Source organism: Balaenoptera borealis (genome assembly GCF_965194805.1).
Source record: "Balaenoptera borealis genome assembly, chromosome: 19".
In the NCBI taxonomy this organism is placed as follows: domain Eukaryota; kingdom Metazoa; phylum Chordata; class Mammalia; order Artiodactyla; family Balaenopteridae; genus Balaenoptera; species Balaenoptera borealis.
In genome coordinates, this window is record NC_138878.1 from 27,058,289 (window position 1) to 27,083,435 (window position 25,147).

The following is a 25,147-nucleotide window of genomic DNA, read 5'->3' on the forward strand; positions in this document are numbered from 1 at the left end:
AGAGAGGGTAAGTTTTACCCAGGTCACCCAGTGAGGGATGGGCAGGGGCTGGATTCAAACCCTGGCAGGCTGACCCCAGGACCCCCTTTCCCACAGACCCTCTGCTGCCTCCCAATCAGACCACATACTGCTGTCCTGCCCTCCCCAGGCTGGCCCTGGTGTCCTCTTCTCTTTCCCATAACCTCCCCTTCTTTTATCTTTGTCTCCATCTTCGGGAAGGCAACCTCTACCTCCTCAGTGACCGAGCAGGTGCCTCCCTCCTCTGGGCAGTCCCAATGGGACCAGGTCCCTTTCCTTCTGAGAGAGGCCCTGGCTGAGTCACCTCCTCCCAGCTACTCGCACAGTGCACAGCACACGACAGGGGCCAACTTGAATCCATCCGTTCCCAGAACATGAGCGTCTGCCACAGCACAGGCCACCAAGTAGATGACGGACCACACACAGACACAGCCTGGCCCTGTGGGGCCGAGAGGCCAACCAGGGAGACACCCAGTAGACAGAAACGCGGAGTATGTGAAGGAGATGTTGCCACCGTCATCAGAGTCCAGACGGGAATAAACAGAGAAGGCAGGAGATAGGCTTCAGGTGGGTGGGCAAGGAAGGCTGCAGGGAGGTGGTGTTTGAGGGACACTGAGGGATGGGAGAGAGCAAGCCAGGGAGAGAGGAGAAGAACCTCCAAGCAGAAGAGACGGCAGAACAAAGGATCTGTTGGGAGACAAGCTTGGTGTCTTTGAGGGATAGGAACAAGGTCAGTGGTGGAATGGTCACAAGTAAAGGAAGGGGTGTGGGGTTGCGGGGAGGAGAGGCCAGGAGGGGGTAGGATCTGATGTGCGCAGTTAAAGGACCCTCTAGCAGGAGCATGGATAGGAGGGCCAAGAGGGGTGAGGGGCGGCCGTGGTGTCCAGTGAGAGATGACAGTGGCCGTGGCAATGGGGAAGCAGGCGAGTTGAGGATAGTATTTTGGAGGCAGGGTGAAAAGGACAGTCAGCAAAGGACTTCAGCACTTGTGCAGCAACCCTTTCCTTCCAGGGGAGGAGGAAGCCCGGACAGGGGCAGAGGCTGTGGCTCGGGGGCCTGGTCAGGTGGGAGTCGGACCCACGTCCCAGCCCGGGCTCCACCACCCTAGGGCCGGGTGCCGGGTTCCCAGACTTGGCTCAGCTCCTCGCGGCAGTAGCCCTGGGGCAGGGGCTGGTGGATGGCGGGCGAGGTGGGCAAGGTGACCCTTGGTGACTCCAGCACTGGCACTGGGCCTGGAGCTGGGTGCAGGGAGAGGACCTGGGATGCAGCTGCCCAGGATGGCCGTTTGCCGTATATTCCAGATTCCACACAGCAGCCCTGGCAGCCTCAGGCTTGAGCCTCGTCACTGAGCGCCGGACCCGGGCCAGACGGTTCCAAACCCTTCAGCGTGAGGTGGCAGCTGCTCTAATGGGAACTAGGTGGCCCAGAGGGTCAGCCTGAGGGCTGTAGGGACTACAGTCTCCGGGTTTCCCTCTGCCTGGAGGCATGCACCATTAATCACAGCCCCTATTTCCTACTAAGCACCGAACGAACGGAATTGCTGTCTGTCCTGGAGTCTGTGCTCCAGGAATCCAGAACCAGTCAAGTTGAGCTTCTTCCAACCCCCTTCCCATCCCTGCTGGTAAACTAAGGTGGAGAGGCCGGGGCTCACCTAGGATTTTAGAACAAGGGGAGGCAGAACATCCAGCTCGCCAGCCAGCCCCATGGGTGGGTAGGGTAGGAAGGACAGACCTCCATCTGGCAGGGAAGGCCCAGCCTGTGCCAGCCCTATCCTGCACGTCCACGCCAGTGATCACCTACTCACCATGGCTGTCTGCTGCTGCGTGGCTTGGGCCGCAAACCGGGCCACGTGGTTGACGATAGGCGAGAAATTGGTGGGACCATAGAAGCGGATGTGGGGCAGGCAAGCCGAATATGCCTGGGCGATGCCATCCACGCCTGCCTCGGGGAGAAGACTCTGGATCAGCCAGGTCCTCCCTGACCCTGCACCCACTCTCATCCCAATTGCTGCCCACCCCAAATGCCCCGGCCGTGACCAGTCTGTGCCCTGTAGTACTGGAAGCTCCAGAGGGCAGGGCCAGAGTGGTGTAAAGAGCCCTGAACGTGGAGTCTGACCTGAGTTCCAATTCCTGCCTTTACCACTTCTTAGCTGTGGGACCTGGGGGAAGTTATTTAAGCCTGTTTCCTTGTCTGTCAAGGAGACTAGTAATCTACACCCTTGGGAAGCTGGCAGGAGGGTGTCCAGCAGGCTCCTCCCAGAGAAGGGGCGGGCAGAACCTCCAGTGACACTTTGGGGTCACACGGAGCCACCTGGAGGTCCATTCGGGACACGCTATGGCTTCTCAGGGTTGCTGGGGGAACTGAGATGCTTGCACAGCTCTGCAGACAGTAGGTGCTCTGTAAATAGCCACTGTTACAAGGCTAAGAATACCCCCCCTGCCCTGCTGTCCTGTCCAGATGGCCTCTGGCCAGAGATGAGGTTGACCAATCTGAACTTGGATAAAACATCTCTGCAGACCTGCTCCAAGCCAGACAGGCCCCAGCAGGAGGACAGGGCCACGCTTTCAGCCAACAGAGGCCCATGGCTTCTGAGTCACAGCATCATCCCCATCGTGGTGACTTGATGCATTTCCCTTCCAAGTACAAACCTGACCCAGCTTCAGGGATTCCCAGGGAAGGTAGATGCTACACCCAAGGCAAGTCCTAGGCTGAAAGCTCTAATGGTGTCAGGAACCACCCTCTTCCATACCCACCTGGGAGCCCCTTCTCTTTCACTGTTTCTTAACTGACTCTGGGAGGCTCAGAAATCCTCTTAGGCCTGGGGCAGGGAGAGCACAGACACCACTTCCGCTGCCTGCCCCTCCCTCTTGCCCAGCACCCCCGCCCAGGCCATGCTCAATCCTTAGGTGCCAAGGCTCCCTGTGGAAGGTGGGGAGAACAGGGTGGGGCAGGACAAGGCTGGGCCCTCCCAGTGAGGGCAGAAGGGAGGTGAGAGGCAGGTGTGTAATTTGCTGCTCTCACCTCCTCCTGGTCTACACAGGGCTTTCTGTCAGTGCTTCCCTTAATTCTCACCTGACCACCCAGTGAGGTGAGCTACCCTGGTATCACACCTCCTTGAGGCAGGTGAGGAGGCAGAGGCCCAGTGGGGTGCAGTGATCTCTCCGAGGTCACACAGCCAGGAAAGGGCAGCAGCTGGCCTTGAATCCAGGGCCACCTGACTCCAAATTCCAGCTTCTCCCCATCTGCCACCCTGAGCAAGTGCGAGGGGAGGGGAGGGGAGAGAAAAGAACAGAAACCCGTACTCCTCCCCCGCGTCTGCCCAGGGAGATGGCCAGGCCTGGCGTGAACCCAGGGCAGAGGCAGGTGGGCTTGACACTCACCTGAGCAGAAGGGGTTGGTGGGGTTAAAGTTGATGGCAAACTCATGGGAGACCTGAAATGCAGAGAAAATGATGAGCTGAAAGCCTCCTGGCCTAAACCTGGGCCCAGGCCCACCTGCTGCCAGGCAAGGCTCCCTCTGAGGGAACCTGGCTCTTTGCCACCCTGACCCCAGGTCAAGGCTACTGATACCCCTACATCTGCTTTCACCTCCACTGCTGGGTCTGACCCACAGAGAGGCCCAACCACCCTCACTTCATAACAGAAGAAACAGAACCTTCCACACCACCCCAATCTCTTCTGGGGGGTCAGGGCTGTCTATGCCTCCTCGCCCCACTATAAGAGTCCCTAGGGACTTCCCTGGTGGTGCAGTGGTTGAGAATCTGCCTGCCAACGCAGGGGACATGGGTTCGAGCCCTGGTCTGGGAAGATCCCACGTGCCGCGGAGCAACTAAGCCCCTGAGCCACAACTACTGAGCCTGCGCTCTAGAGCCCGAGAGCCACAACTACTGAAGCCCGCGCGCCTAGAACTCAACAAGAGAAGCCACTGCAATTGGAAACACGTGCACTGCAACAAAGAGTAGTCCCCGCTCACCGCAACTAGAGAAAGCCCACAGGCAGCAAGGAAGACCCAAAGCAGGGGGTGGGGGGTGGGGGGTGGGTGGAAGAGTCCCTGAGTAGGGTGGAGGTGCATCTGAGGGTGGCGGGCTCAAGGAGCAGTTGGAGTGCTCCTTCGTCACCTGCTTTCACTGTGGTGGGGCTATAACTAGAGTTCCACTTCTTCGGGCCTTGAGTGCTTTTCCCCATCCTACTAATAAGCACGAGTGCTTGGAAGGGAGCCCACCTTATGCCAGCGAGCCAAACTGGGGCTTAGCTGACAACCCACTTAGAGCTGGACTGGGGGATCAGGAAGCATAATGGGGCCAGAAGGGCAGGGAATAGAGAGCCCTGTCCCAGTTCCTGCAGACCCAGCCCCTAGCCCGGGGGCATCATCAGAGGCTGATCCTGCATACTCCCGGATGCCGCTGGCCCACAGAGGGACTGATAACTAGACCCCCATTCAGGACTGTGGGTCAGACTTTGGTGGCTGCAGAACCTAGGGCCTCAGGAGAGGCCAGAGCTCAGATGGGAGGACCACCCTCCCTCCCTCCCCTGCTGCCTCCGTCAAAATCCCCACTCGGCCCCTTCCCTGTGAACTGTGTGCCACAGTCCACGTTCAGGACTTTGCTAGCATCCCCTCACTCCTTCCTCGCAACAATCCAACGGAGGAAGGCCTGGTATTACTCCCTTTTTCTGATGTAAAACTGAGACAGAGAATGGACCAGAATGTTCCCACATTTACTGAAGGGGAGAGTTGGGACTAGAACTGAAATCAGGCTGCCTCCTGAGCTCACAATCCATAAACCCACTAACCCGAGAAGGTGTTCCTCTCCTGAGGAGTTTAAATGGGAGGGTGAAGAGATGCCCAGGGGGAAGGGACCCCACCCTCAGAGGCTGGAGGAGCGCTCCAGTCCAGGCGCAAACGGTCCCAGGCAGACGCTTTAGCTCCGAGACACTGCAGGGGGGTGCTGGGAGGCCCTACCAAGCCCAGCATCCGCATTTTACAAGTAAGCTGACTGAGGCCCAGAGAGGGGAAGCCAGGTGCCGAGGCCACACAGAAGAACAGACCTGAGGCCCAGGCCCCTCAAGCCTGGTAAAGGGGTTGGGCTGCTGACCTTGGGGAGCCCTCCTGGGCCAAGACGGGAAGGACTCAGCAGAGGAATTCACCCCAGCACTGCCCTGTGCCTAGCAGCCTGAGGAGAAGACCCCCACCTGTTCAGGGGAATGGGCTTTTCTGTTCTTTGCTCCCTCAGCCCTAAGTGCTTGACATGGAGCCATACCCCTGATGCCCCTCTTGGGCCCTGTTCCTGCCCAGGGACCCTCTTCACCCGGTCCCCAGCCCGGGCTCCAGGTGTGGGGGCTGGAGGTCCTTGTTGCCATGGAAACTTCATGAGCCTCTATAGTGACTAAGAGGGGGGGGCTTGTACAGAGGGGGCTGAGAGAGGAAAATGGTTGCCAGGGAAACAGGCGTCCCTTGGGCCAACGACTTCCTGCAAAATCAGATTTTAGGAGATTTTAGAGACCAAGGGGGAAAAGCCCCCTCCTGATAGGGACGGATTAATATTCTGTTTTCTCGGCCACCCAAATTCCTCATTCTCCATTTTTTTCCTCTATTAAGGGGAGAGTGGGGTCTGGTGGTCAAGTGGGTGGGGCTATGGGTGGTTACCCATCTACCCTGGCGGCCTCCCAGGTCATCTACTCCACCCAGCAGCTCCATTTCACAGGTGGAAAAACTGAGGTTCAGAGGGGGCCAAGGAATGCCCAGGTCACACAAGTGAGCCACAGCAGAGACGGGACCAGATCCGGGGGACAAGAGTTCACGTTGTCTGTAGCAGCCCAGCCTCATCCCACACTTGCTGCCCTAGTTTGCCCGAGAAATGCCAGCAAACACGACAAGCTTCCTGGAGGCCACCCCAAGCCGATTAGGGGCCCCTGGGGACTGGCCAGCCACAGGTCTTTGCCCTGGGACTCCCTGCTGCTTTCTGACGATCAATGGTCCTGTTCACCCCACCTGGCCAGGCCCAGCCCATGGTCTTGAGTTACTTAAGAGGCTGTTCCCTCTGGTCTTGGCAGGGCAGTGGATGGTGACATGGAGGGAGTCGAAGGGATCTCAGAGTGACCATCCCCTCTGAGCCTCAGTTTTCCCATCTATAAAGTGGGGAGAGTCATAAACTGTGCTCCTCTCCACCCCAGACCTTTGTGCAGGCCTGTCCTTCAGCCTGATACCTCTCTTCATCTGACTAACTCTGGCTCATTTTGAAAGGCCAATGTTTCCTGAGTTCCTCAGCCACTACCCAGGTCAGGGGTCCTCTTGGGGCTCACCTGGACCAGGCCCAGGGAGGGACTGAGGTCCTGAGGGCGGGCAGCCGAGTGGCACGCTCCTGCTAGCTCCTTCCAACTTCCCACACTCAGAGAACCAACACCTCTGTCTGCTCAGGCCACTGGGCCCTAAATTTACTGTCAACAATCACGTACTGCATGCCTGGAGCCAGACACAGCAAGGAGGAGACAACGTGCCCTCCCTGAGACAATGAGCAAATCAACACATACAGAGTGACCACAAAGTTCCGGGGCAGGGAGCAGGGGCCCCACGTGCGCACGCTCAAGGTAGTCCTTCTAGAGGAAATGATCTCTCGGCTAAGAAGCAGCAATGGGAAGTCAGTGAAAGGGGGCAAAAGGCCAGTGGAAGACCACATGTAAAGACCCTGAGGTAGGAACGAACAGAAGAAGGTTCATGTGACATGGCAAGGTGAGTTAGAATGAGAGGGAAGGTAAGGGGCCGGGAGGGGCCAGGCCTGGCCAGCTCCAGCAGCAGGGGGAGGTGGGATAGAGCATCTGCCCTTTCCAAGCCTCGTTCCAGCATCCCTCCTGGCACCACCGGGCACTCCAGCCTGGCCAAGCCCCAGCCTCCCCAGAATTGCCCTGTGACATTTCCAAGGAGGCTTTTGCGCAGGAAAACATCTCATTCAGCCAGAGTTCTTTGAAAGCTGGCTGGTGTCCTAGCAACGAGATGGTGCTGGGCCTGGCTGCACCAGCCCGCCCTGCCCCCAGTGGCATCACCATGTCTGCCCAGAGGCCCAGCTGTGGTCCACAGGGTCCTGCCCCCTACCATACAATGGCCAGCAGGCCACAGAGCCACTCCCTGAAATTCTAGGTGAAAACTGCCCTCCCCGGATAGGATGGGAGGGGAACGCTCACTCTGGAAACAGCATGTGGTACAGCAGGGTAGACAAGAGGGGCCACTGGCTAAGACATGTAGATTTAGGAGTCCTCTATGCCCACAGCCCCAGGCTTCTCATCAGAAGGGTAGCACATTCTGAGAATAGACATGAGAGTCCACCTGCCCAGTTGGAATTCAGGCTCCCTGTTTTGAACATAACCTTGGACAAGTCATTGAGCCTCTGTTTTTTCACCTGTAATGGACATTGCCCCTTCTCTCCAACCCTCCATCTTGCCCACCATCACCCCAGCCAGTCCCCACTCAGCAGCCAGAATGAACCTTCAAAAATGCCAATAACAAACACCCCATGTAGACCCACCCATTGCTTGCTGCACGGCTGGCTCCCCACCTCTCCAGCCACATCTCTCTCCATCCTGCCCATCTTTCATGGAGAGTTCATCACGCCCACCTTCTTTCAGTTCCTCCAACCACCCTGCTCCCTCTGCCTCCCAGACTTTGCACAGGCTATTCTCTCTGCCCTGAACACTCTACCTGCCACGTCACCACCTCAAGTCACTCTGCAAACTCCTACTCTCCTCTCCCCTCTTGGCTTAGACCTGACCTCCTCCAGGAAGCCTTCCTGATACCCCCAGGCCAGGTTGGGGCCCTCCTCTAGGGACCGCTGCCCCATTCAGCACTGATGACACTGCCTGTCTTTAGGGCTGCCAGACAGAATACAGGATGCCCAGTTAAATCTGAATTTCAGATAAATAATAGATAATTTTTTAGTATAAGTATGTCCCAGACAATATTTAGGACATACTTAAACAAACTGTTTATATGAAATTCAAACTTAACTGGGTATCCTATATTTTTATTTGCTAAATCTAGCATCTTCCCCACCTGACTGGGGTACCAGGGGACAGATATCATAACTTATTCCTTGTTCTAGCCCCACTGCCTGCGTGACGTTCAGGCTAAGAAATGCGTGTGCGTTTGTGGTAAACGCAGAGAAGGCAGGGTGGCTGGGCCATAGCCCAACCTTTCCAAAGCAGATCCCAGAGAGGCCATACACACAAATCCCATCTCAGCCAAAAGGAAACAGTCTGGCTTCACTTACCTTCCAGTCTGGGGGTAACTGCGCCCCAAAGCCCAGAGCTGGAAACATCTTATCACTAATCAGAGAAAGGAGAAAAAATTACTGTGAGACAACCAGACAGGGGCCTCATCTACCCACGCTCACCCTCCCAACCCCCTACCCAGGGCTGGGCCCACTCTGCCTTGCACACCTCCATGGACAAAAAGAAAAAGCTCACCACCTCTAGAAAAAGCTCTGTTTGAATGATCTATTGAGCCCAGACCCACTTCTGGGTATCTGGTGAATAAGAGGCTTGACCCCCATCTACACCTATGGCAGACATCGCTAATCAACCACAGCACTCCTAAACATGGACCTGGGTACAGCTCGATCCTTCTCAAACAGGGACCTTGGCAATCACTAAACCACAGTCATGACGCAAGTGAAATGTATTGGCTGTTTCTTGACGTCCCTTTTATGGCTGGGAAAAATTCTAAAATGAGAACACCGGCTTGGCGTTCAAGACCCTTCATCATCTAGCCCAAGAGCCTAGTCTCATTTTCTACCTGCCCTCCCTCATTCCCCACTCCCCCAGCCCTGGCCACTGGCTACTCACTGTTTCCCAAACACACAGGGCATCTTCATGCTCCAACTTCAATCCTATTGCACCCCTTCTTGAACTACCTCTCCCCAGTCTGTTCCCTGTGGCAAACTCCTACTCATCCTCTAAGGCCCAATTCAAATGGCCCATTCTCTGTGGGTTTCCCTGAGATGCCAGGATGTCTCTCTCTTTGGTGCTTCCATAGCTCCTGTCTCACATGTAAACCGGTCTCTTGGAACCCCAGTGATTTCTTCCCTATCTTCCTCCTCGAATGGGAACTCCCTGAGGGCAGGGACCGTATCTCATTTGTTCATTCATTCAACATGTATTTATTGAAGAATCCTCTGGCTGCTGTGTGGAGGACAAACTGTCAGGGACTAGGGCAGAAGCACGAAGACCAGTGAGGAGGTTACTGAATCGCTCTGGGCAGGAGGTGATGGTGGCTCAAACAGGCTGGTAGCAGTGGGGGTGGGAGAAGAGGCTGGATTCAAGCATATTTTGAAAGGATTTCCTGAAGGAATGATGGGGGAGATGAGGGAAAGAAAGGAAGTGAAGGGTTTTCAGTGAGTGGTAGTGCCTCTCCCTGAGATGGGGAAGAGGGTAAGAGGGGTAGGGGTGGGGCAAGTGTCTAGCAACGCCTGAATGCCCATGAGAAGGCTCAGCAAAGGGGCTGAGTGGGCAGCTGGATACAAGGGTCTCTGGAGCAGCAACAGCAGGCTCCTCCACCGACCATGCAGGTGGGGACTTCCACCTCCCCTGCTCTGCATGCCGTACCTCTCTTAATGTGGCCTGGGGTCACAGCCACCCCTTAGGCCCTGAGCCCCCTGGGAGTCAGAAGCTGGACCTTAGGCTGCCTCTCTCAAGGAGGCTGAAGTGCACACAGGATTCCTGAGCCTGCTCTTGTTCCTACCAAATCTGTGGGACCTGCTCCTTTCTCCCCTGCTCCCCATGTGTCCTCCTGGTCATCCCACACTCTGACCTGGAGGTCCGAACAAGCACCACCTGTGACAATGACACCACAACCCTCAGGTGACTTCTAGATCCTCCAAGGCCCTCTTGACTTTGCATCTGGCCCATCCTGTTGGTGGCCACACCCTCTACACAGCTTTCCCTGACTCTCCACTGTCCCCCCCCAACCCAAAGATCTCCAGGAAGCGTGGTCATGGGAAGAGGACCCACACATGCTGGCTGCTCCTCTGAAGTTCCCAACAGGAGTGAGACTGTTAGGCCATTAGGTGGCGGGTACAGGAATCAAAATGTCTGGGTTCCAGTTCCTTGATCTGGGTGACTTTGGATAAATTCTCTATCTACATCCTAGGCCTGTTTTCCCTCAGCTCTAACAGTGGAGGTTGCAGCAATAGCAGACATATTTCATTTTCTATCCTGACTCATTTTCTTACTCGGTGTACTGTGTGGAGAAGGATCTCAGTATGGATCTGGGCTCAGTAAGTCAGAGATCAGCAGTTGATTAGCAATGTCTGCCACAGGAATAGGAAGGGACAGTAACTGCATCCATGTCCTATGCTACTCATTCCTAGGTTTGTTGATCTCTGGGTCCCTTCTAGCTTTGAAAAGCTGAGCTTCCCAGGATGGATGGAGCCCAAGCTGACTAGTCAGAGTCCCTCCCCAAGCTTACCTGTCATAGTCCTGAATGATCTGCCCAACAGCCCAGATGGCTGACAAATATTCATTGGTGCCCATGGGGTTGATATAGTGCAAAGAGGAAGGGTCGAGGGGATTTCCATTGGAGGCTGTGAAGTCTATCCCAACCTGCAGAGTGGGGGAAAAGGCCACCCAGTGTAGCCAGAGACTCCAGCTCCCTATCTCACCTCCAGGGAACAGACAGGCTGATAGGACACAGGAAGCCCACTTCATCTCCCAGCCCTGACCCACCCTTCCAAAAGATGGTCCAAAACCTGGAAACCGTCTGACTGTATTACTCCTCTGGCTCTAATGACGTCTGTGGCTCCCTATTGCCCAAGCATAAAGTCTATTGCCCAGATGTGATACAAAGCCAACTTACAGCCCCAAATTCCTTTTCCCCCTCACTGTCCCAAACCCACACACTCATCTGCTCCCATTTCCAGGCCTTTTTTCTTGAGTTTCCCTCTAGCTGAAGAGCCAGGCCACCTCGTCTCCCTATCTAATTCTCCTCCAATTTGCAGGCCCAATTCAGATGCCACTGCCCCACTGAAGCCTTCCCAGACACCTTGCCCCCGCACCAAGCCATCTCCCCATCACCCCTCAGACCACCAAGGGGCACCAGGACCTGGGGCTGCCTGGTAGGGCAGTGCCCACCTTCCCAGTCAGACTGGATGATCACTGCAGGTAAGACACATGGCCCTGGAGTCAGGCCCAGGGCTGGGCACAGAGCACCAGGTGGGTGCCCCACAGGGAGCTGGAGCTGGCGGGTGGGCAGGGTACTGGGCTCCACCTGCTCTCTCAGCCCCGAGGGAATTCCAGCACAGAGGGGCGGGCAAGACTGCCCAGCTGGGGAGGACTAGGAGAGGGACCCAGGGCATGAGATGGCCACCTGAGAACTCAGTTAGGATCAGTCAGGGACTCCTGCAGGGGCACGGCCTGGAGTCTGGCACACAGGAGGTGCTTGGTATCATTTGCTGAGTGAACACATGCACGCAGGAGGAATAATAGGGCCTGGCCTCTCTGCAGGGGAGGGGGGCTGTGGTGACCAGTGGGGTTACAGGTCAACAAGGCCAATCCCCTGCGCCTCCTTATAGTCCTGCAGATGACTTCCAGCCCCCATGGGATCAGAAGCAGTGATAGAGAGCAGGGAGGCTAGGTGGGAGGTGGGCAGAGTATGGGACCCTGGCGGGTTCTCCCCTGGGCTTGAGGCCTCCCTTCAGGTGAGGAACGGGAGAAATCTATGGGGCATACACTCCAGGCCACCAGCAGAGTGACAATTCATTCTTCCAATGAGCATATACTGAGCAGGTGCTATGTGCCAGGCACTGAGTGATTCACCGAGGGTGGAGGGGAAAAAAAACAAAACAGTGGCCCCGCACTCAGGATACCCACAGTCACTAGTCGCTAGTGGGACAGGGACGAGTGGCAAGTGCCCTGAAGATAATAAAACAGGAGAAGTGACAAGAGGAACAGGAGGCATCGGGGGAGGTGACCTCTGTGTCACAGCCTGCAGGATGGCAGGGCAGCAGCCAAGAGAAGGTTCTGGGGAAGAGCATTCCAGGCAGTGGGAACAGCAAATGCAAAGCCCTGAGACAGAGCAGAGCTTAGCGTGTTGGGGGAGGATCAGTGTGGATGGAGCCGAGTGAGCAAGGATGAGGGCACAGCAGATGAGGCAGGAAGGGAAGTGGGGAGGAATTTGAGGAATTTGGCTTTTTTTCCTTCGGAGGAAGTGTAACCAGTGACACTCTGAGGGCTGGGCAGCCAGGCCCTGACCTGCAGCTAAGCTCTGACTCAGGCCCATCCACCTATACCCTCTCCTCTGGGCCAGACACACCCCTTGCCCTGGGGAGGATCCTTCCTGAAGTTTATCCCAAGTCCCTCCTGCTGCAATCACGGCCCAAGCCCTTAGGGAGGATCCTCACTGGGGTGGGGTGGGGTGGGGGAGAGCCTTACAGTGAACATGAGCTGGCAGCCTCCCAGGATGTAGTCCAGGAAGGAGTAGTCCCGGTTTATCTGGAAGGAATCAGAGGGGTGAGTGGGCCCGTGCCCTGTACCTGAGGGCTCGCCTTCACTTGGCCACACTCCACAGACGACCTTTGGGGAGTTGCTGCTCTGTGCCCTGACAGGGGTCAAGGAGGCGGAAAAAGGCAGATGGACCTGATCTGATTACAACAAAACCCAAATCCCTCTATAACGAAGCACTCAGAGCAACGGTTACCAATAGGTGGGACGGACACACACACACACACACACACACACACACACACACACACACACGCATGATGAGTCCAGGCAGTGTCCCAGGGCCCAGTGTCAATCATACCTACCAATTACATGACAGAGAAAGTCTCAATTTGTTGCCATTTGGTCCTTAAGCCTCTCTAGCCCTTACCAACCTCGACTTTGAACAGAGAGAGGCCAGGCCTCTGGCTCAAGGCCTTCTACTGTAAATTAATAATTAATAAAGCTGCTAAAACATTGTTTGTTTGGATGGTCTTTGCCTCCTTTTGGCAAAGGATACTGGCCTTCCAATTTTGGTGGCGTTAGAAAGGTTACTTTCAAAATAAATGTATTTAAGGGTTTCCCTGGTGGCGCAGTGGTTGAGAATCTGTCTGCCAATGCAGGGGACACGGGTTCGAGCCCTGGTCTGGGAAGATCCCACATGGCGCGGAGCAACTAGGCCCGTGAGCCACAACTACTGAGCCTGCGCATACTGGAGCTTGTGCCCCGCAACAAGACAGGCCGCGACAGTGAAAGGCCCGCGCACCGCGATGAAGAGTGGCCCCCGCTCGCCGCAACTAGAGAAAGCCCTCGCACAGAAACGAAGACCCAACACAGCCAAGAATAAATAAATAAATAAATAAATAAATTCTAATACCAAATAAATAAATAAATAAGTAAATGTATTTAAGTAAAAAAGACACCAAAATGGGGGGAGGAGGGGCTGAATACAAAACATAATAAGGCAGGTGGAAGAAATCATGAAGGGGGATGTGAATGACCCAAGTTTCAGAAAACAAGGACCCGAAATCATGATGCTGCAACCTGCCAGCTTAACTTCTACAGGGCACTGCTACGTTGTGACCTCACTGAATGCTCACGTAAATCCTAGTCTCCAGACAAGGAAACTGAGGCCTGGGGTCGGTCAGCTGGTAGAGAGTGCCAGGACTTGGAACCTTCAGGCCCAGGGTTCTTGCTGCTCTGGCCTGGGCTGCCTTCCTTAACGTCCTACCCGATTCCAGCAGATACGTGGCCACCAGATATACAGGGGGGCCTGGCCCCTGACCTCAGCCTGGCCACTGCCGGTGCAAACTTCACTGTCTTTGTGGACTTCAGTGGCCCCAGTTACACCACGGGCCAGTAACCTCAGCCCTCACTAATGTCACTGCCAGAGGAAAGGGCACCCTGGTGTGATATCCTCTCCCCCTCTGACGCTGAACATGCAGTGGGCAAGCCTGGGAAGCAGTAACTCCCTGTAGTTACCCTCCAACAAGGAGACCCTGGAAGGTCATCTCATGCCCTCCCTGACTTCCACACAGGAATGTGATATGAGACTAACACTTTACATGCTTTACCTTGTTAACCTTCCCATTCTATAGATGAGGAGACTGAGGCCCAGAGAGGTTAAGCTCAGGTCACAGAGCCAGGACATGGCAGAACCAGGATTTGAACCCAGGCCTTGCTGGCTCCAAACCCAATGCTCTGTCTCTTCTGCAGCGATATATCTCTGTGTGACCCCAAACAGGGACTGTGCCCCATGCCACCCACGCTGGCTCACCTTGCAGGAACGCAGGATAATGATGCCCGAGTTTTTATAGTTCTTCTTCTTCTTCTGCTTCTTGGGGTTGATACACTCAAACTCCCGCTGGGCAACACAGGAGAAAGAGGAGCTCAGCTTGGGGCTTCTGTGGGGACTGACCCTCCCCTGGGCCCCAGAATCTACTCCACAGCATTGACCAAGGGGCAGCATGCCTCCTCCAGGAAGCCCCCCCAGAAATGGTTCCTGCCACCTTGGGCTCATGCCAAGCTATATCTGCCCAAGGTCAGAAGATGTGCATCTGCCCTCCATCCCCAGACAACTCATCCACGTCATGTCCACTCATGCACCCAGAACTGTCACCCAGAGCCTGGCTTCTCAGAGTTAAATAGACAGCTCCCGAGTACTCACTATGCACTAGGTACTTTACCTGTTTAATCTCATTTAATTCCCACTCTATTCTTCTGCCTCCACTTGACAGATGGGGAAACTGAGGCTCAGAGAGATTAAATGTCTTGCTCAAGGTCATAAGGCAGAGAGGTGGGATCCGAGCCCCAGCCTGCCTGATTGAAAAACCTGTGCCCCTTCCCCATCCCCTGCTGAGGTCCTGTGGTCACGCACATGTGCACATCTTACCGGGATGCCGTCACGAGCCTCACACATCTGTGACACCGAGGTCTGGAACTCACCGATGAAGTCATGGCCCCCATCGTTGTCATAATCATAGCACATAACCTGGAGCGGGTCCAGCGAGGTCACCCCAGAGCTGCCCCACAGGAGGCACTCGCCAGCTCCTCTCAGCTCCCTGAGCAAATCCCATGTCTTTTTTGGGGGGTGGGGGCTCCCTCTCCCCACCAGATCTGACTAGCTGGCTTGGGATGATGCCGGTAGCTCCTGAACTGAACTGCCTCCTGCAGGAAGCCTTCCATGAGTGCCGGGAAAAGGAGAAAGGGTGCCCGCTCTAGTAATGGAGCCCATTCCCTCTGGAGCAGGAAGCTGCACACCTCCCACACGTGACACTGGGCTGATAATCTATCCTGGGTTGTGGCCCACCTGGCCTCATGGGCCATGGTCTGGAGTCCTCCCTAGACTGGTATTTTTTTCCTGAGATGGGCACAGAAGTCCCAGCTTGTTATGCTCTCTAACTTAACAGCCATGACACTCCTAGAAGGAAGGCAGGAATTGTTGTACCCATTGTACTGATGGGTAAACTGAGGCCCTGAGTGGGAAGCACTTGCCCAAAGTCTCACAGTGGCAGTAGCAGACCCAGAACTAGAACCCAAGTTTCCTGGTGCCCTATCTGGGGATCCCTACATGGTCTCGGGGCCTCACCCCACCTCGTCTGCTCTCAGACACGGCCCCTGAGGACTTAGGGCTTTTGGAGACTAGTAATCATCACCTTCATCACAGCAACAACACTTGGTTGTTTCCAAGGTGATTCTGCATTCATTATCCTAGCTAGCAGCACACAGCCCTCCGGGAAAAAAAGAGCAGTCACTCTGTTCCCATTTTAGACAAGGGAATCACAGAGATGAGGGCCCTGCCCAGATCACTCAGAGGGTCAGGCAGACCTGGGACAAGGACTCAGGTCTCCTGCCCCTCCCCCCACAAGGGTTCTTTTTCCATCTTAATAAGAAAGAGCTTTGCCAAGGCACCCCCAGGAAGCCTCAGGTAACCAGGAGGCCGGAGCTGGTAGGGTGGGCAGCAGGGTTCTCACAGCCCCCCTCACCTGAATGGGCTTCTCCATGTCCCCATCACACAGGGACACCAATGGCACAGTGAATGGCTTCCACACGGGGTCCAGCGTGTACTTGATCACCTGCAGGACAGTGAGGGGCAAGGGTGAACTCAGGCCCAGGGCCAGTACAGCTCTGGGGTTGGGCCAGCCCAATGGGACAGGGAGTGGCAAGGTGGAGAGACCCACAGCCATGCCTCTGGGGATGGAAGCGAGCATCCCTGTGATGGGGAGGGAACAAGTCCTTTAGCGGCCAGCTTGAGTTTTCCTGTGTACCGCAGAACTGTGACTGCCTAGCCCCGTCCTGAGCTGTCGGGTGTGGCCGGACGGACTACAGACCCACTGGCTCAGAGACCCCTGGAGCCCCACACACCCACCTCAGTCCTGTGGACCAGCATCCACTTGCCATCACCTCCTGGTTTATAAAACTCGAGAAATGGGTCTGACTTCCCAAAGAGGTCCTGGAGGAAGCGGGAGGATGTGGGTGAGGAAGGCATAACTGCACCGGATTCAGATGGGGTGGGGGTGTGGCCCCGCTGCCTCCCACACCTGGCGTCAGGAGTGAGGGCTGTGGGCAGAGCCAGCCTGGCCCCTCTCCCCTCAGCCTCTGCAGGGCTCAGCAGACGCCCAGGGCAGTTGCAGCCCCGTGGGACCAAGCAGCAGCCCCAGGAGAAACCGCCCCATCCTGGGGTTACCAGAGCTTGGGCTCAGAGACCCTAAGACCTGGAGCCTGTAGAAGTTACAATTCCAGCATCTTCAGTGGGGCAGGACGTCAAGAGGGAGATTGTTCCCAGGGCAGAGGGAGGCACCCAGCAGGATGGGATTTTAATTTATTTTAGTGGGATTCTGAAAAACTAAAACTATCCTAGCAGAAGAGTCCTTTAAAACTCCATTTATTTAAGAAAACATGGACTCTAAAGAGGCTATATTCAAGAGGGGGAGACATAAAATAAATGAGTAAGTAATATACATGAGGCAGCAATTAGTATTAAGGAGACAAATAAAGGAGGAGCGGGCGGGAAATCAGGGACCACTGCAATTTCAGGGAAGGCCTCACTAGGAGGTGACATGGAGGTGAGGGAGGGGCCTGTCATGAGAATATTCAGGGTAAAGAACATCCCAGGCAGAAAAGACAGCAACTGCAAAGGTCCTGAGGCAGGACGGTGCCTGGTTTAATCCTAGGACAATGAAAAGGCTGATTTGGCTAAAACAGAATGAAAGTAGGGAATGTGGAAGGGGTGAGGTCAGGGAGTCAGCGGGGGGAGCTGAGGACACATCAGCTGGGGTCCTGTAGGTTACTGTAAGGACCCTAGCATTTACACTACGTGGGATGGGGAGCCCCAACGAGTGGGTTTCCAGCCATGTCTTGAATATGTCTAAGTGATAGGAAACTCACTACCTCAGTGGTGAAGCAGTTCTAATTTGGGGTGGCAGTAGGGCCGTGTGCTGTGGACTTGTCCCTGGAGGGGCAGTGAAGGTGGTGGCCAGAAGTCCCAGGCCACACAACCCCAGGGCTGGGGGAGGGCTGCTGCTCCTTGATGGAGAGCCCCCTCCCCTGCCTGCCTCACCTTCTTATCCAGCTTCCTGCCCACCAGGCTCAGCGTGATGACCCGGTTGTCTGAAAGCTCCTGGGCAGCAATCTGTAAGGCCAGAGGAACGTCGGGGGTCGGGGTCTGTCCTGAGACTCCCTCTGGCCTCCGTTCAGGCAGGGTGGACATAGGTTGCCCCAGGAGTCAATTCTCCAGGGCTGGGAGGGGAGTGGTGGGGAAGAGTAGTGCCAGGTGACCTGGGACAAGTCTCTCGTCTTCCTCAAACCTCAGTTTCCATCTTCTGGAAGATGGGGGTAATAACTCTTCTGGATATGAGGAATCAGAAAGTGACCCCAGTGTGGCTCAAGAGATGGGCCATGAGATGGTGGGGGGGAGATGAAGCAGGGACCAAACATGGAGGGTGGTCTTGAGCCCTAGGGAGACGTTCTGGGCCAGCGAGCAGCCTGACAGACCCTCTCATGTCCCCACTGCAGATCCAGGGAGCACACACAACCACCTCGAAACACCAAGGCGTCGGAAATTCTAACAACTTCACTGTGCAGCCAGGGAAACTGAGGCCCAGGGCAGGGAAGGGACCACCCGAGCTACCTCTGCTGTCTCGTCAGCTCACACCACTCATCTATCCTCCATGCCCTCCCCATCAGCCATGGCCCTCTGCCCCAGGCCAGCCAGTGATGCACCACCTGGGTGACCTCGAGGCTGCCATCTGCCCTCTCTGGCCTCTCCCCCGCCCCCTCCCCAGAGTGGCAGGGAAGGCCCTCTGGCCAACAGCAACCCAAGTGGGCTGGGTCCTCCCTCGGCTAGGACTTCCTCTGCTCCCACACCTCTGGGACACCTAACGAGCTATTTGACCCTGAGAACCACAGACGGAGGCCAGGCTAGAGGCCCCTTCTCCCCTTCCTCCCCTCCAGCTGAGACTTGCTCAACAACCCCATAGGGTAGGCCCTATTACTGCCCCCATTTCACAAGAGGACGGAACCCAGGTCTGGAGGCGAACTGCTGGAAATGCTGGAGGATGGCATACCCGCTGGGTGGGGTCCTTCTGGGCTGGCTTCCATGTGGAGGGCAGCTGGCTTGTGGAGGCATTTAGATGGGGAGGTTTTGAACCCCAAGAGGTGGGGGAGGCTGGGAGGGGACATTCCAGGTGGCAGGAACAGTGGATGAGGGCCTGGAGTAAGTGCAGGGTATGCTAAGAATTCAGTTTGCCTTGAACCCAGGCCATGGACATGAACGGGGTAAAAAATAGCTGAGACTGCTGGGTCCCTCCCGGCCTGGAATGCACGGCTCCACAGGCAGTGGGGAGCCAGGAAGGCTCCAGGGCGGGGGAGTAATGCCGTGTGAACACACACAGGTACAGCCCTCCTCCCTGCAGAACCCCTGGCGTCACACAGGCTCTGAAGAGGGACAATCCCGGAGCGAACCTCACTAGCTGAACCGCACAAGGGCACTTCCTCTCTGGGTTTCAGTTCCCTCATCTGTAAAACCAGGTTTCCCTGCCTTCCCGGGGTCTAATGACTGAAGAGCTCAGCCGCTCAAAGGGCCTGCGCATCGCAAGAATCACTGTGCTTCGCAGGGATCACTGCGCATCAGAGGAATCATTGCGCATTGCAGCCACAAGCAGAGTTCCGATGGGCAAGGCGCTCCTGAAACGCCTGAAAGACGCCCAAGGGGCCAGTGCCGGGAGTGAATGCAGGGAGGGCTCTGGAGGCCTCCAGGGAGGAGTGGTAGCGCCCCTGCCTGGGGAGCCACCGTGGGGACCCCTGGCAGTGCCCCCCACTCCCCAGTTTGGCAGCCCCAACGCATCATATGTGGAGCCAGGAGCCCGTTGCTAAGAGACCTGTTGCTAAGTTGTAAGTTGGGCTTTTTTACTCCAAACAAAGCTGGTGATTATCTGCCAGTGAAGTGGCCCATTGATGGGGGAGGGCAGTGGGCAGTGTGTGGGGGGCCTGCAGAGAGCGGGGAGGGGGGCTGGTACCGTAATCAAGCCCTTCCCCGCAGGCTTGTCATTCATCAGCAGCAGAGGCTGAGTGATCTTCTTGCTGGAGACGATCTGGAGGGAGAGAGGAGAGGCGCTCACTCTGAGGGCTGGGGAGGAGACCCAGGGAGGAAAAATCCTCAACAGGCACTGCTCACAGCGCGATGCTCCATGCCAGGCGCTGGCTAAACCTCCCCCTGCGTGATCCCCGCCGTGGGAGGCAGACAGCAACCACTGCTAACCCCACCGGGCAGCTGAGGAGACTGAGGCCCAGAGAGGTTAAGACACTTGCCTGAGGTCCCACAGCTGGGATAGAATCCCAGCAGTCGGATTCTGCTGACAGGATGTCCCCAGGAAAAGGCTCTTGTAAGGCTCACATTCTGGAGACTGCTGAAGAGAGGTTAGCCGCGTAACTGCGGCTAACTGCCTCCCCGCGTAACTGCCTCCCCCAGAGTCATCCAGAGACCCCCACCCTCCCTCAGGGTGTGATCCCTGATGGAGAGGATCAAACCCTGACTCCTCCTATGTATTTTCATTGCTTTGAATAGTGAATACATTCACACAGTGTTCAAGGATCAATACAATATAGAAAGGACAAGTGGAACACATTGTAAAGTCTCCCTCCCACCCGTCTCTGTACACCCCATTCCCACACCCTCCATGTGCCACCACGGTTCTGTTTCTTGGGGAAAAGGCCAGTGTTTCTTTGTGCCAATGTGAGCATGTTCCTAGTCTCCCTGTGCTAGTTTTTCTCCCTAGGTCCACTCTCTGCCCTTCTCCACCTTCTCTATGCCACTGTGGACTGCATCACCTGGCTCCCCTGTCTTACAGCTTCTCGGGGTTCAGCCAACGGGGGTGCCAGCAGGAGCCAGGAGAGCAGGAGGGGAGAAGGGCTGGGCTGAGCCTTGGCGGAAGCTTTGTTGCTCATCATCGGCCTGGCTCTAGTCCAGAGGCCTCCCCGTGGTGGCCACAGCTCTCCCCAGGACCTGGCAACACCACTTCCTGCCCCGCCCCTCCCTCCAGGCTAGGGGTGGCCGGGCTTCTGGCAGGTGTCAGCCCTGTAAAGGTTTCCTCACCCCTTGTCGGTTCCTGCCCCTGCCCACTGGTCCTAAAGCTCTCTCCTCCGTTACCCTTTGAGGGTGTAGACACATGGCGGGGACCCTGAGAGACACACCCCACTTCTTACGTAACTGCTGGGCCCTTGCTTTTTTCATTGAACATCATCTCCTGGAAGGCCCAGGGCATTTCAGTCTCCACTAGAACCTCTCGAAGCATTTTCCACTTTATTCACCCACCATCCCTACAGACTGGGCAGAGAGGTCATCGCTATCCCCAAGTAAAATATGGGGCAAGTGAGGCTCAGAAGGGTGTGGGGCTTGCCCTAGGGCACACAGCCATTAACAGTGATCGGAACTTGTATCAGGAGCTCTTAGCCCTGCAACCTCCATAAGCTCAGCAAGGAGTGAGCTGGAGGGGGAAATGTGGCCCAGAGAGGGAAAGGAAGATGCCCAAGGTCACACAGTGAGCCAGCCATCAAGTGGGACTATCATGGGTGTCTTGGTTGCTGGTCAGATGCTCCCATCCCAGGAAGTCAAGACCACACTTGCTTACTTCTACCACTGAGAAGCTCTGGCCACAGGGCGCCCCACTCCTGTGTGGCACTGTGTTCAGTGTCTTCCGAGGGGAACACTTCAGCCTGGCCCCAGCCCCACCTGCCTACTTCCCCCTTTCTGTGCCTGCTGGCCCCCAAGGCTGTCTGCATTTGTGATGCCACCTTGGGAGCCAGGCGGGAAAATGGGACCAGGGAAAGCAGGCAGCAGCAGACTCTCCAGGGGGCTGCCCCATCCTTGGGAGCCAGGTGACTTATGGCGGCACTGCACTGACCCCACCCTCCTGGAGGAGCCCGGCTCACCGTGCCCAGGCTGCAGGAGAACTGGCCCAGGAAATCGTGCTCCTCGAGCTGCGTGCTGGACTTGTCCTGGTCGAACAGGGCAAACTTGAGCTTCTGCACCTCCTCAAAGTGGTAGTCAAGGACGAACTTCTTGGAGAAAGCGGGGTTGAGGTTGTTGACTGCAGTTTCTGTCCTGTCATACTGGCAGGGGGCAGGGAAACAGGTGTCAGAGTCAGGTAGCTGGTTCAACCCTTCTTGGGCTACAGGGAATCATGGTGCTTACTTGCTGAACACCCAATTCTGTGCCAGGCACTCATGGCCAGTTACCCGGGTGGCTGAAACAATCATTACTCCCAGCTCACAGATAAGGACACTGAAGCACAGAGAGGTTAAGTGACTCACCCAAGGTTGAACAGCTAGAGGGCAGGGCCAAGATTTGAACCCAGTCCTGACTCTACCATTCACACTTTTAACACACTGGTCCTGACTCCATACCCAGGTTCCAAGGTAAGAGGTCGGACCCTGTCCCTGCCTAGGTTAAGTGACAGAGGTAATCCCTTTTCCCATCTGGACCTCAGTTTTCCCTTCTGTAAAATGAAAGGATTTGACATCTGTGGCTTTCATCCTTTTTATCTGGGGAGAACCCTTTTTTCAAACCACATTTTACATGGAAGCTGAGAGAAGAAACAGAGAGAAGGAGGGGTACTTAGGGGGAGGTGAGGTCAGGGGCTCCCCATCTTCCCAGAGGCAGGTGTTTGTACCTTCCTCAAACCCTGGAATGTCAAAACCAGGAACCGAGCGGCCCCCACCCCCCACCTACTGTGGAGACCGAGGCCTGGGGAAGGACAGGGCCTTGCACCGTGTGTCTCTGGTGGGGCTGGGACAGGAACCCCGCCTCCCGGCCTCTCTGCACTGAGGCCCCAAACCGCGGAGTCTGGGTGACAGTCTATTTTGGAGCCTGGGCTGTGTTGATTTTTCCTCCCACCCATCCCATTTCCAAGGGCCAGAGAGCAGCAGGGACGGAAGAGGTCTTGGCCCTGGGCTATTTTTAGCCAGGGTGTCTGGCCTGGGTGGGAGAGAGATTGTCACGGAGGGTGGGGGGCATGCCATGAGTGGGGGTGGGTGCAGTGGGGGAGGACATCACTCCCCGAGGGGCGGGGCGGGGGTAGGGGGAGTTCCGGAGACCTGTCAGAGGGGACTCTGGACATGCTGGCCTCAGGCCTGGGGCTTCCCCCAGCAATCCTCGGCTGACCTCATGCCCCACCTCCCACTTCTGGCTGTACCACCAACGTGCTGGGTGAGACAGGTAAGTCCCTCCCCGCTCTGGGCCCCAGTTCTCCTCTGTAAAATGGGTCAACAATCCCAGCCCATTTCCTTGGCATCATAAGAAGGAGCCAACATCTGTGGAAACTCTTTGTAAACCACAGTATGTTCTGTGGGACGCCCACCGAGGCCTCATTAAAAAACTATGAAAAATAGAAACATATTTTGGAAAATTTATATGCATGTAAAACTATCTGGAAGGCTGGATACCAAACCATTAACAGTTGGTTCTCCCTGACAGGCGAGTTCCCAACCATTTTGATTTTCTTCTCTAGGTCTACCTGGATTTTCTAAATTTACTGCAATGAATATAGACCCCTTTCGGAATAGGAAACAAAGCCATTTTTAAACGTTGAAAGTCTTAACAGTTTGGATTTCTCAATATCCTTCCTTAAGCTGCATCTTTCCCCAGCCCTCAGGCCAAAGTCTTCCAGCTCAGAAGTCCTTGGCTGTAGCACCATCAACATCCCCAGCTCTGGGACTCTCCAAGGTTAGGAGGGAAAAAAATCCTCATTTCACAGATGAGGAGACAGGCTCAGAGAGGGATAGCCACCTGCCCAAGGCCACACAGCAGGGAGTGACAGAGCTGGGTCTTGGTCCAGCTCTGGGACCAAAGCCTGAGTTCCCTATTTCTCTCTTTGCTCCTCACTGACTGTGCTCATTTAGGAATAAGAGGGCAAAGTTATTTTAAAAATGAAAGCAAGCATTTTGCAAAACTCTAAGGTTTTAACTATATATCATAGTAACTTAAAATACTGTAAAACACTAAATATAAAATTATATAAATATAAATCTATGAATTATAATAAACACAAATATAATTATTTTAAGTACTGTTATAAACATTTTAAATAAAATTTGATTTTCAGAATAACAATCTTCTAAGTAACCCTCGGCCCACACTGCAAGTACTTCTAAGGGCCTGACCCCAGGTCCCTGGGATCGAGTGAGAGCCCCTCCCCAGCGACCGAGCCACCCTCCCTCCACCCATTGCAGCTGCACACAGAGGGGCCTCACCTCGCTCCACCTGCCATCATTCTCTGTGAAGAGGACACAGAAGGGGTCGGACTTAGAGGTGACGTCCCGGTCCAGCAGGTTCTGGCCACTCACTGACAGCTCCACCTTGCACACGCAGTACTGGGAGCCCACGGGGGCCACCCCCGGTGCTGGGGCACCTCCACCTGGCATGTAGGCCATGGGGGTCGGCAACGGCGGCAGCAGCTCCTCGCAGTCTGAGGGGACAGCATTGGGGGTCAGAGAGGGGACAGCCATCTGCTACGCCACTCCACCCTGGGGAGGCGTCACCACCTGACCCTCAAGATGTGGGTAAAGATGGAAGAAAAGGAGTGTGTGTGGGGCGGGGTGGAAGTGGGGATGACATGGGCAAAAGCTTGGAGAAAGAATGCAGGAAGGGACTTCACTGGTGGCGCAGTGGTTAAGAATCTGCCTGCCAATGCAGGGAACACAGGTTCAAGCCCTGGTCCACGAAGATCCCACATGCCATGGAGCAACTAAGCCTGTGTGCCACAACTGCTGAGCCTGCGCTCTAGAGCCCGTGAGCCACAACTACTGAGCCCACGCACCGCAACTACTGAAGCCCGCGCGCCTAGAGCCCGTGCTCCACAAGAGAAGCCACCGCAATGAGAAGCCCACACACCCCAAAGAAGAGCAGACCCTGCTTACCGCAAGTAGAGAAAGCCTGCGTATAGCAACGAAGACCCAACGCAGCCAAAAATAATAAACAAATAAAATTAAATTAAATTAAAAAAAAAAAAAAGAATGCAGGAAATGTGTGAAAAAGGAGTCTCTTGTAGGTGTGTTTAGTTTGTCTTTGAAGTCATTCTCTGCTTTGGTCCATCTTTACCTGTGAGATACACACAGGTCCAAGCTGCCCCTGTCGGATCAGCAACAAATCACAGTGGACACAGGCATCCCATTCATTTTGCCAGGAAAACCTGGGCTTCTCCTGAGCAATTGACATATCGGCATCTTGCAGCTACAATGGGGCTTGTAATTGCTCAGGTTTCCCTCACTGCTTTGGCCACTAGGAAGCTACCTTCTGGTCACTTATCCAAAACTTGACTTTGTTCATTATCTGTCTTGTTCATCCTGTATCACCAGCCTAAGCACAGTGACCAGTCCATAGGAGGCACTCAGTTTATATTTGTTGGATAAAAAAAAAGGTAAGTGTATAAATCAACGAACGGACAAACGCTCCATATCGCTCAGATCTTGCCTGAGTTGGTCCTTATCCTCAGCTCTCTGTGCCTCAGTTTCCTCATGTGCTCACGACACATCATGACACAGTACTACAAGGTGTGGTCAGATCTTATTTCCACTGGCACATCTGAAGTTCACCCAGGCCCGCCTTCCAGCATCAGCCACCAGGCAAGATGTCCATTTTGGACATCCCTATTCCCCGTTCCCCTCGCCGGGTC

At 55.3% G+C, this 25,147-nt stretch overlaps 1 protein-coding gene across 6 annotated transcripts in view; it reads right to left on the reverse strand.

Annotated features, from left to right (window-relative positions):
- Positions 1-25,147, reverse strand: part of CPNE2 (copine 2) — a 55,360-nt gene that overhangs the window by 7,357 nt on the left and 22,856 nt on the right. For 3 of the 6 annotated variants that reach the window (XM_082366971.1, XM_082366970.1, XM_082366975.1), the window contains exons 2-14: positions 23,727-23,941; positions 21,408-21,587; positions 19,496-19,570; positions 17,539-17,610; positions 16,348-16,431; positions 15,965-16,054; positions 14,872-14,970; positions 14,257-14,343; positions 12,432-12,491; positions 10,471-10,604; positions 8,276-8,330; positions 3,399-3,450; positions 1,823-1,956 (exon numbers count right to left, since the gene is read on the reverse strand). In XM_082366971.1, coding sequence (XP_082223097.1) covers positions 1,823-1,956; positions 3,399-3,450; positions 8,276-8,330; positions 10,471-10,604; positions 12,432-12,491; positions 14,257-14,343; positions 14,872-14,970; positions 15,965-16,054; positions 16,348-16,431; positions 17,539-17,610; positions 19,496-19,570; positions 21,408-21,587; positions 23,727-23,906 — 1,302 coding nt within the window. In that variant the 5' untranslated portion in view covers positions 23,907-23,941. The remainder of the gene's footprint in view (positions 1-1,822; positions 1,957-3,398; positions 3,451-8,275; positions 8,331-10,470; positions 10,605-12,431; positions 12,492-14,256; positions 14,344-14,871; positions 14,971-15,964; positions 16,055-16,347; positions 16,432-17,538; positions 17,611-19,495; positions 19,571-21,407; positions 21,588-23,726; positions 23,942-25,147) is intronic. The other 3 variants (XM_082366972.1, XM_082366973.1, XM_082366974.1) reach the window with 3 other exon arrangements.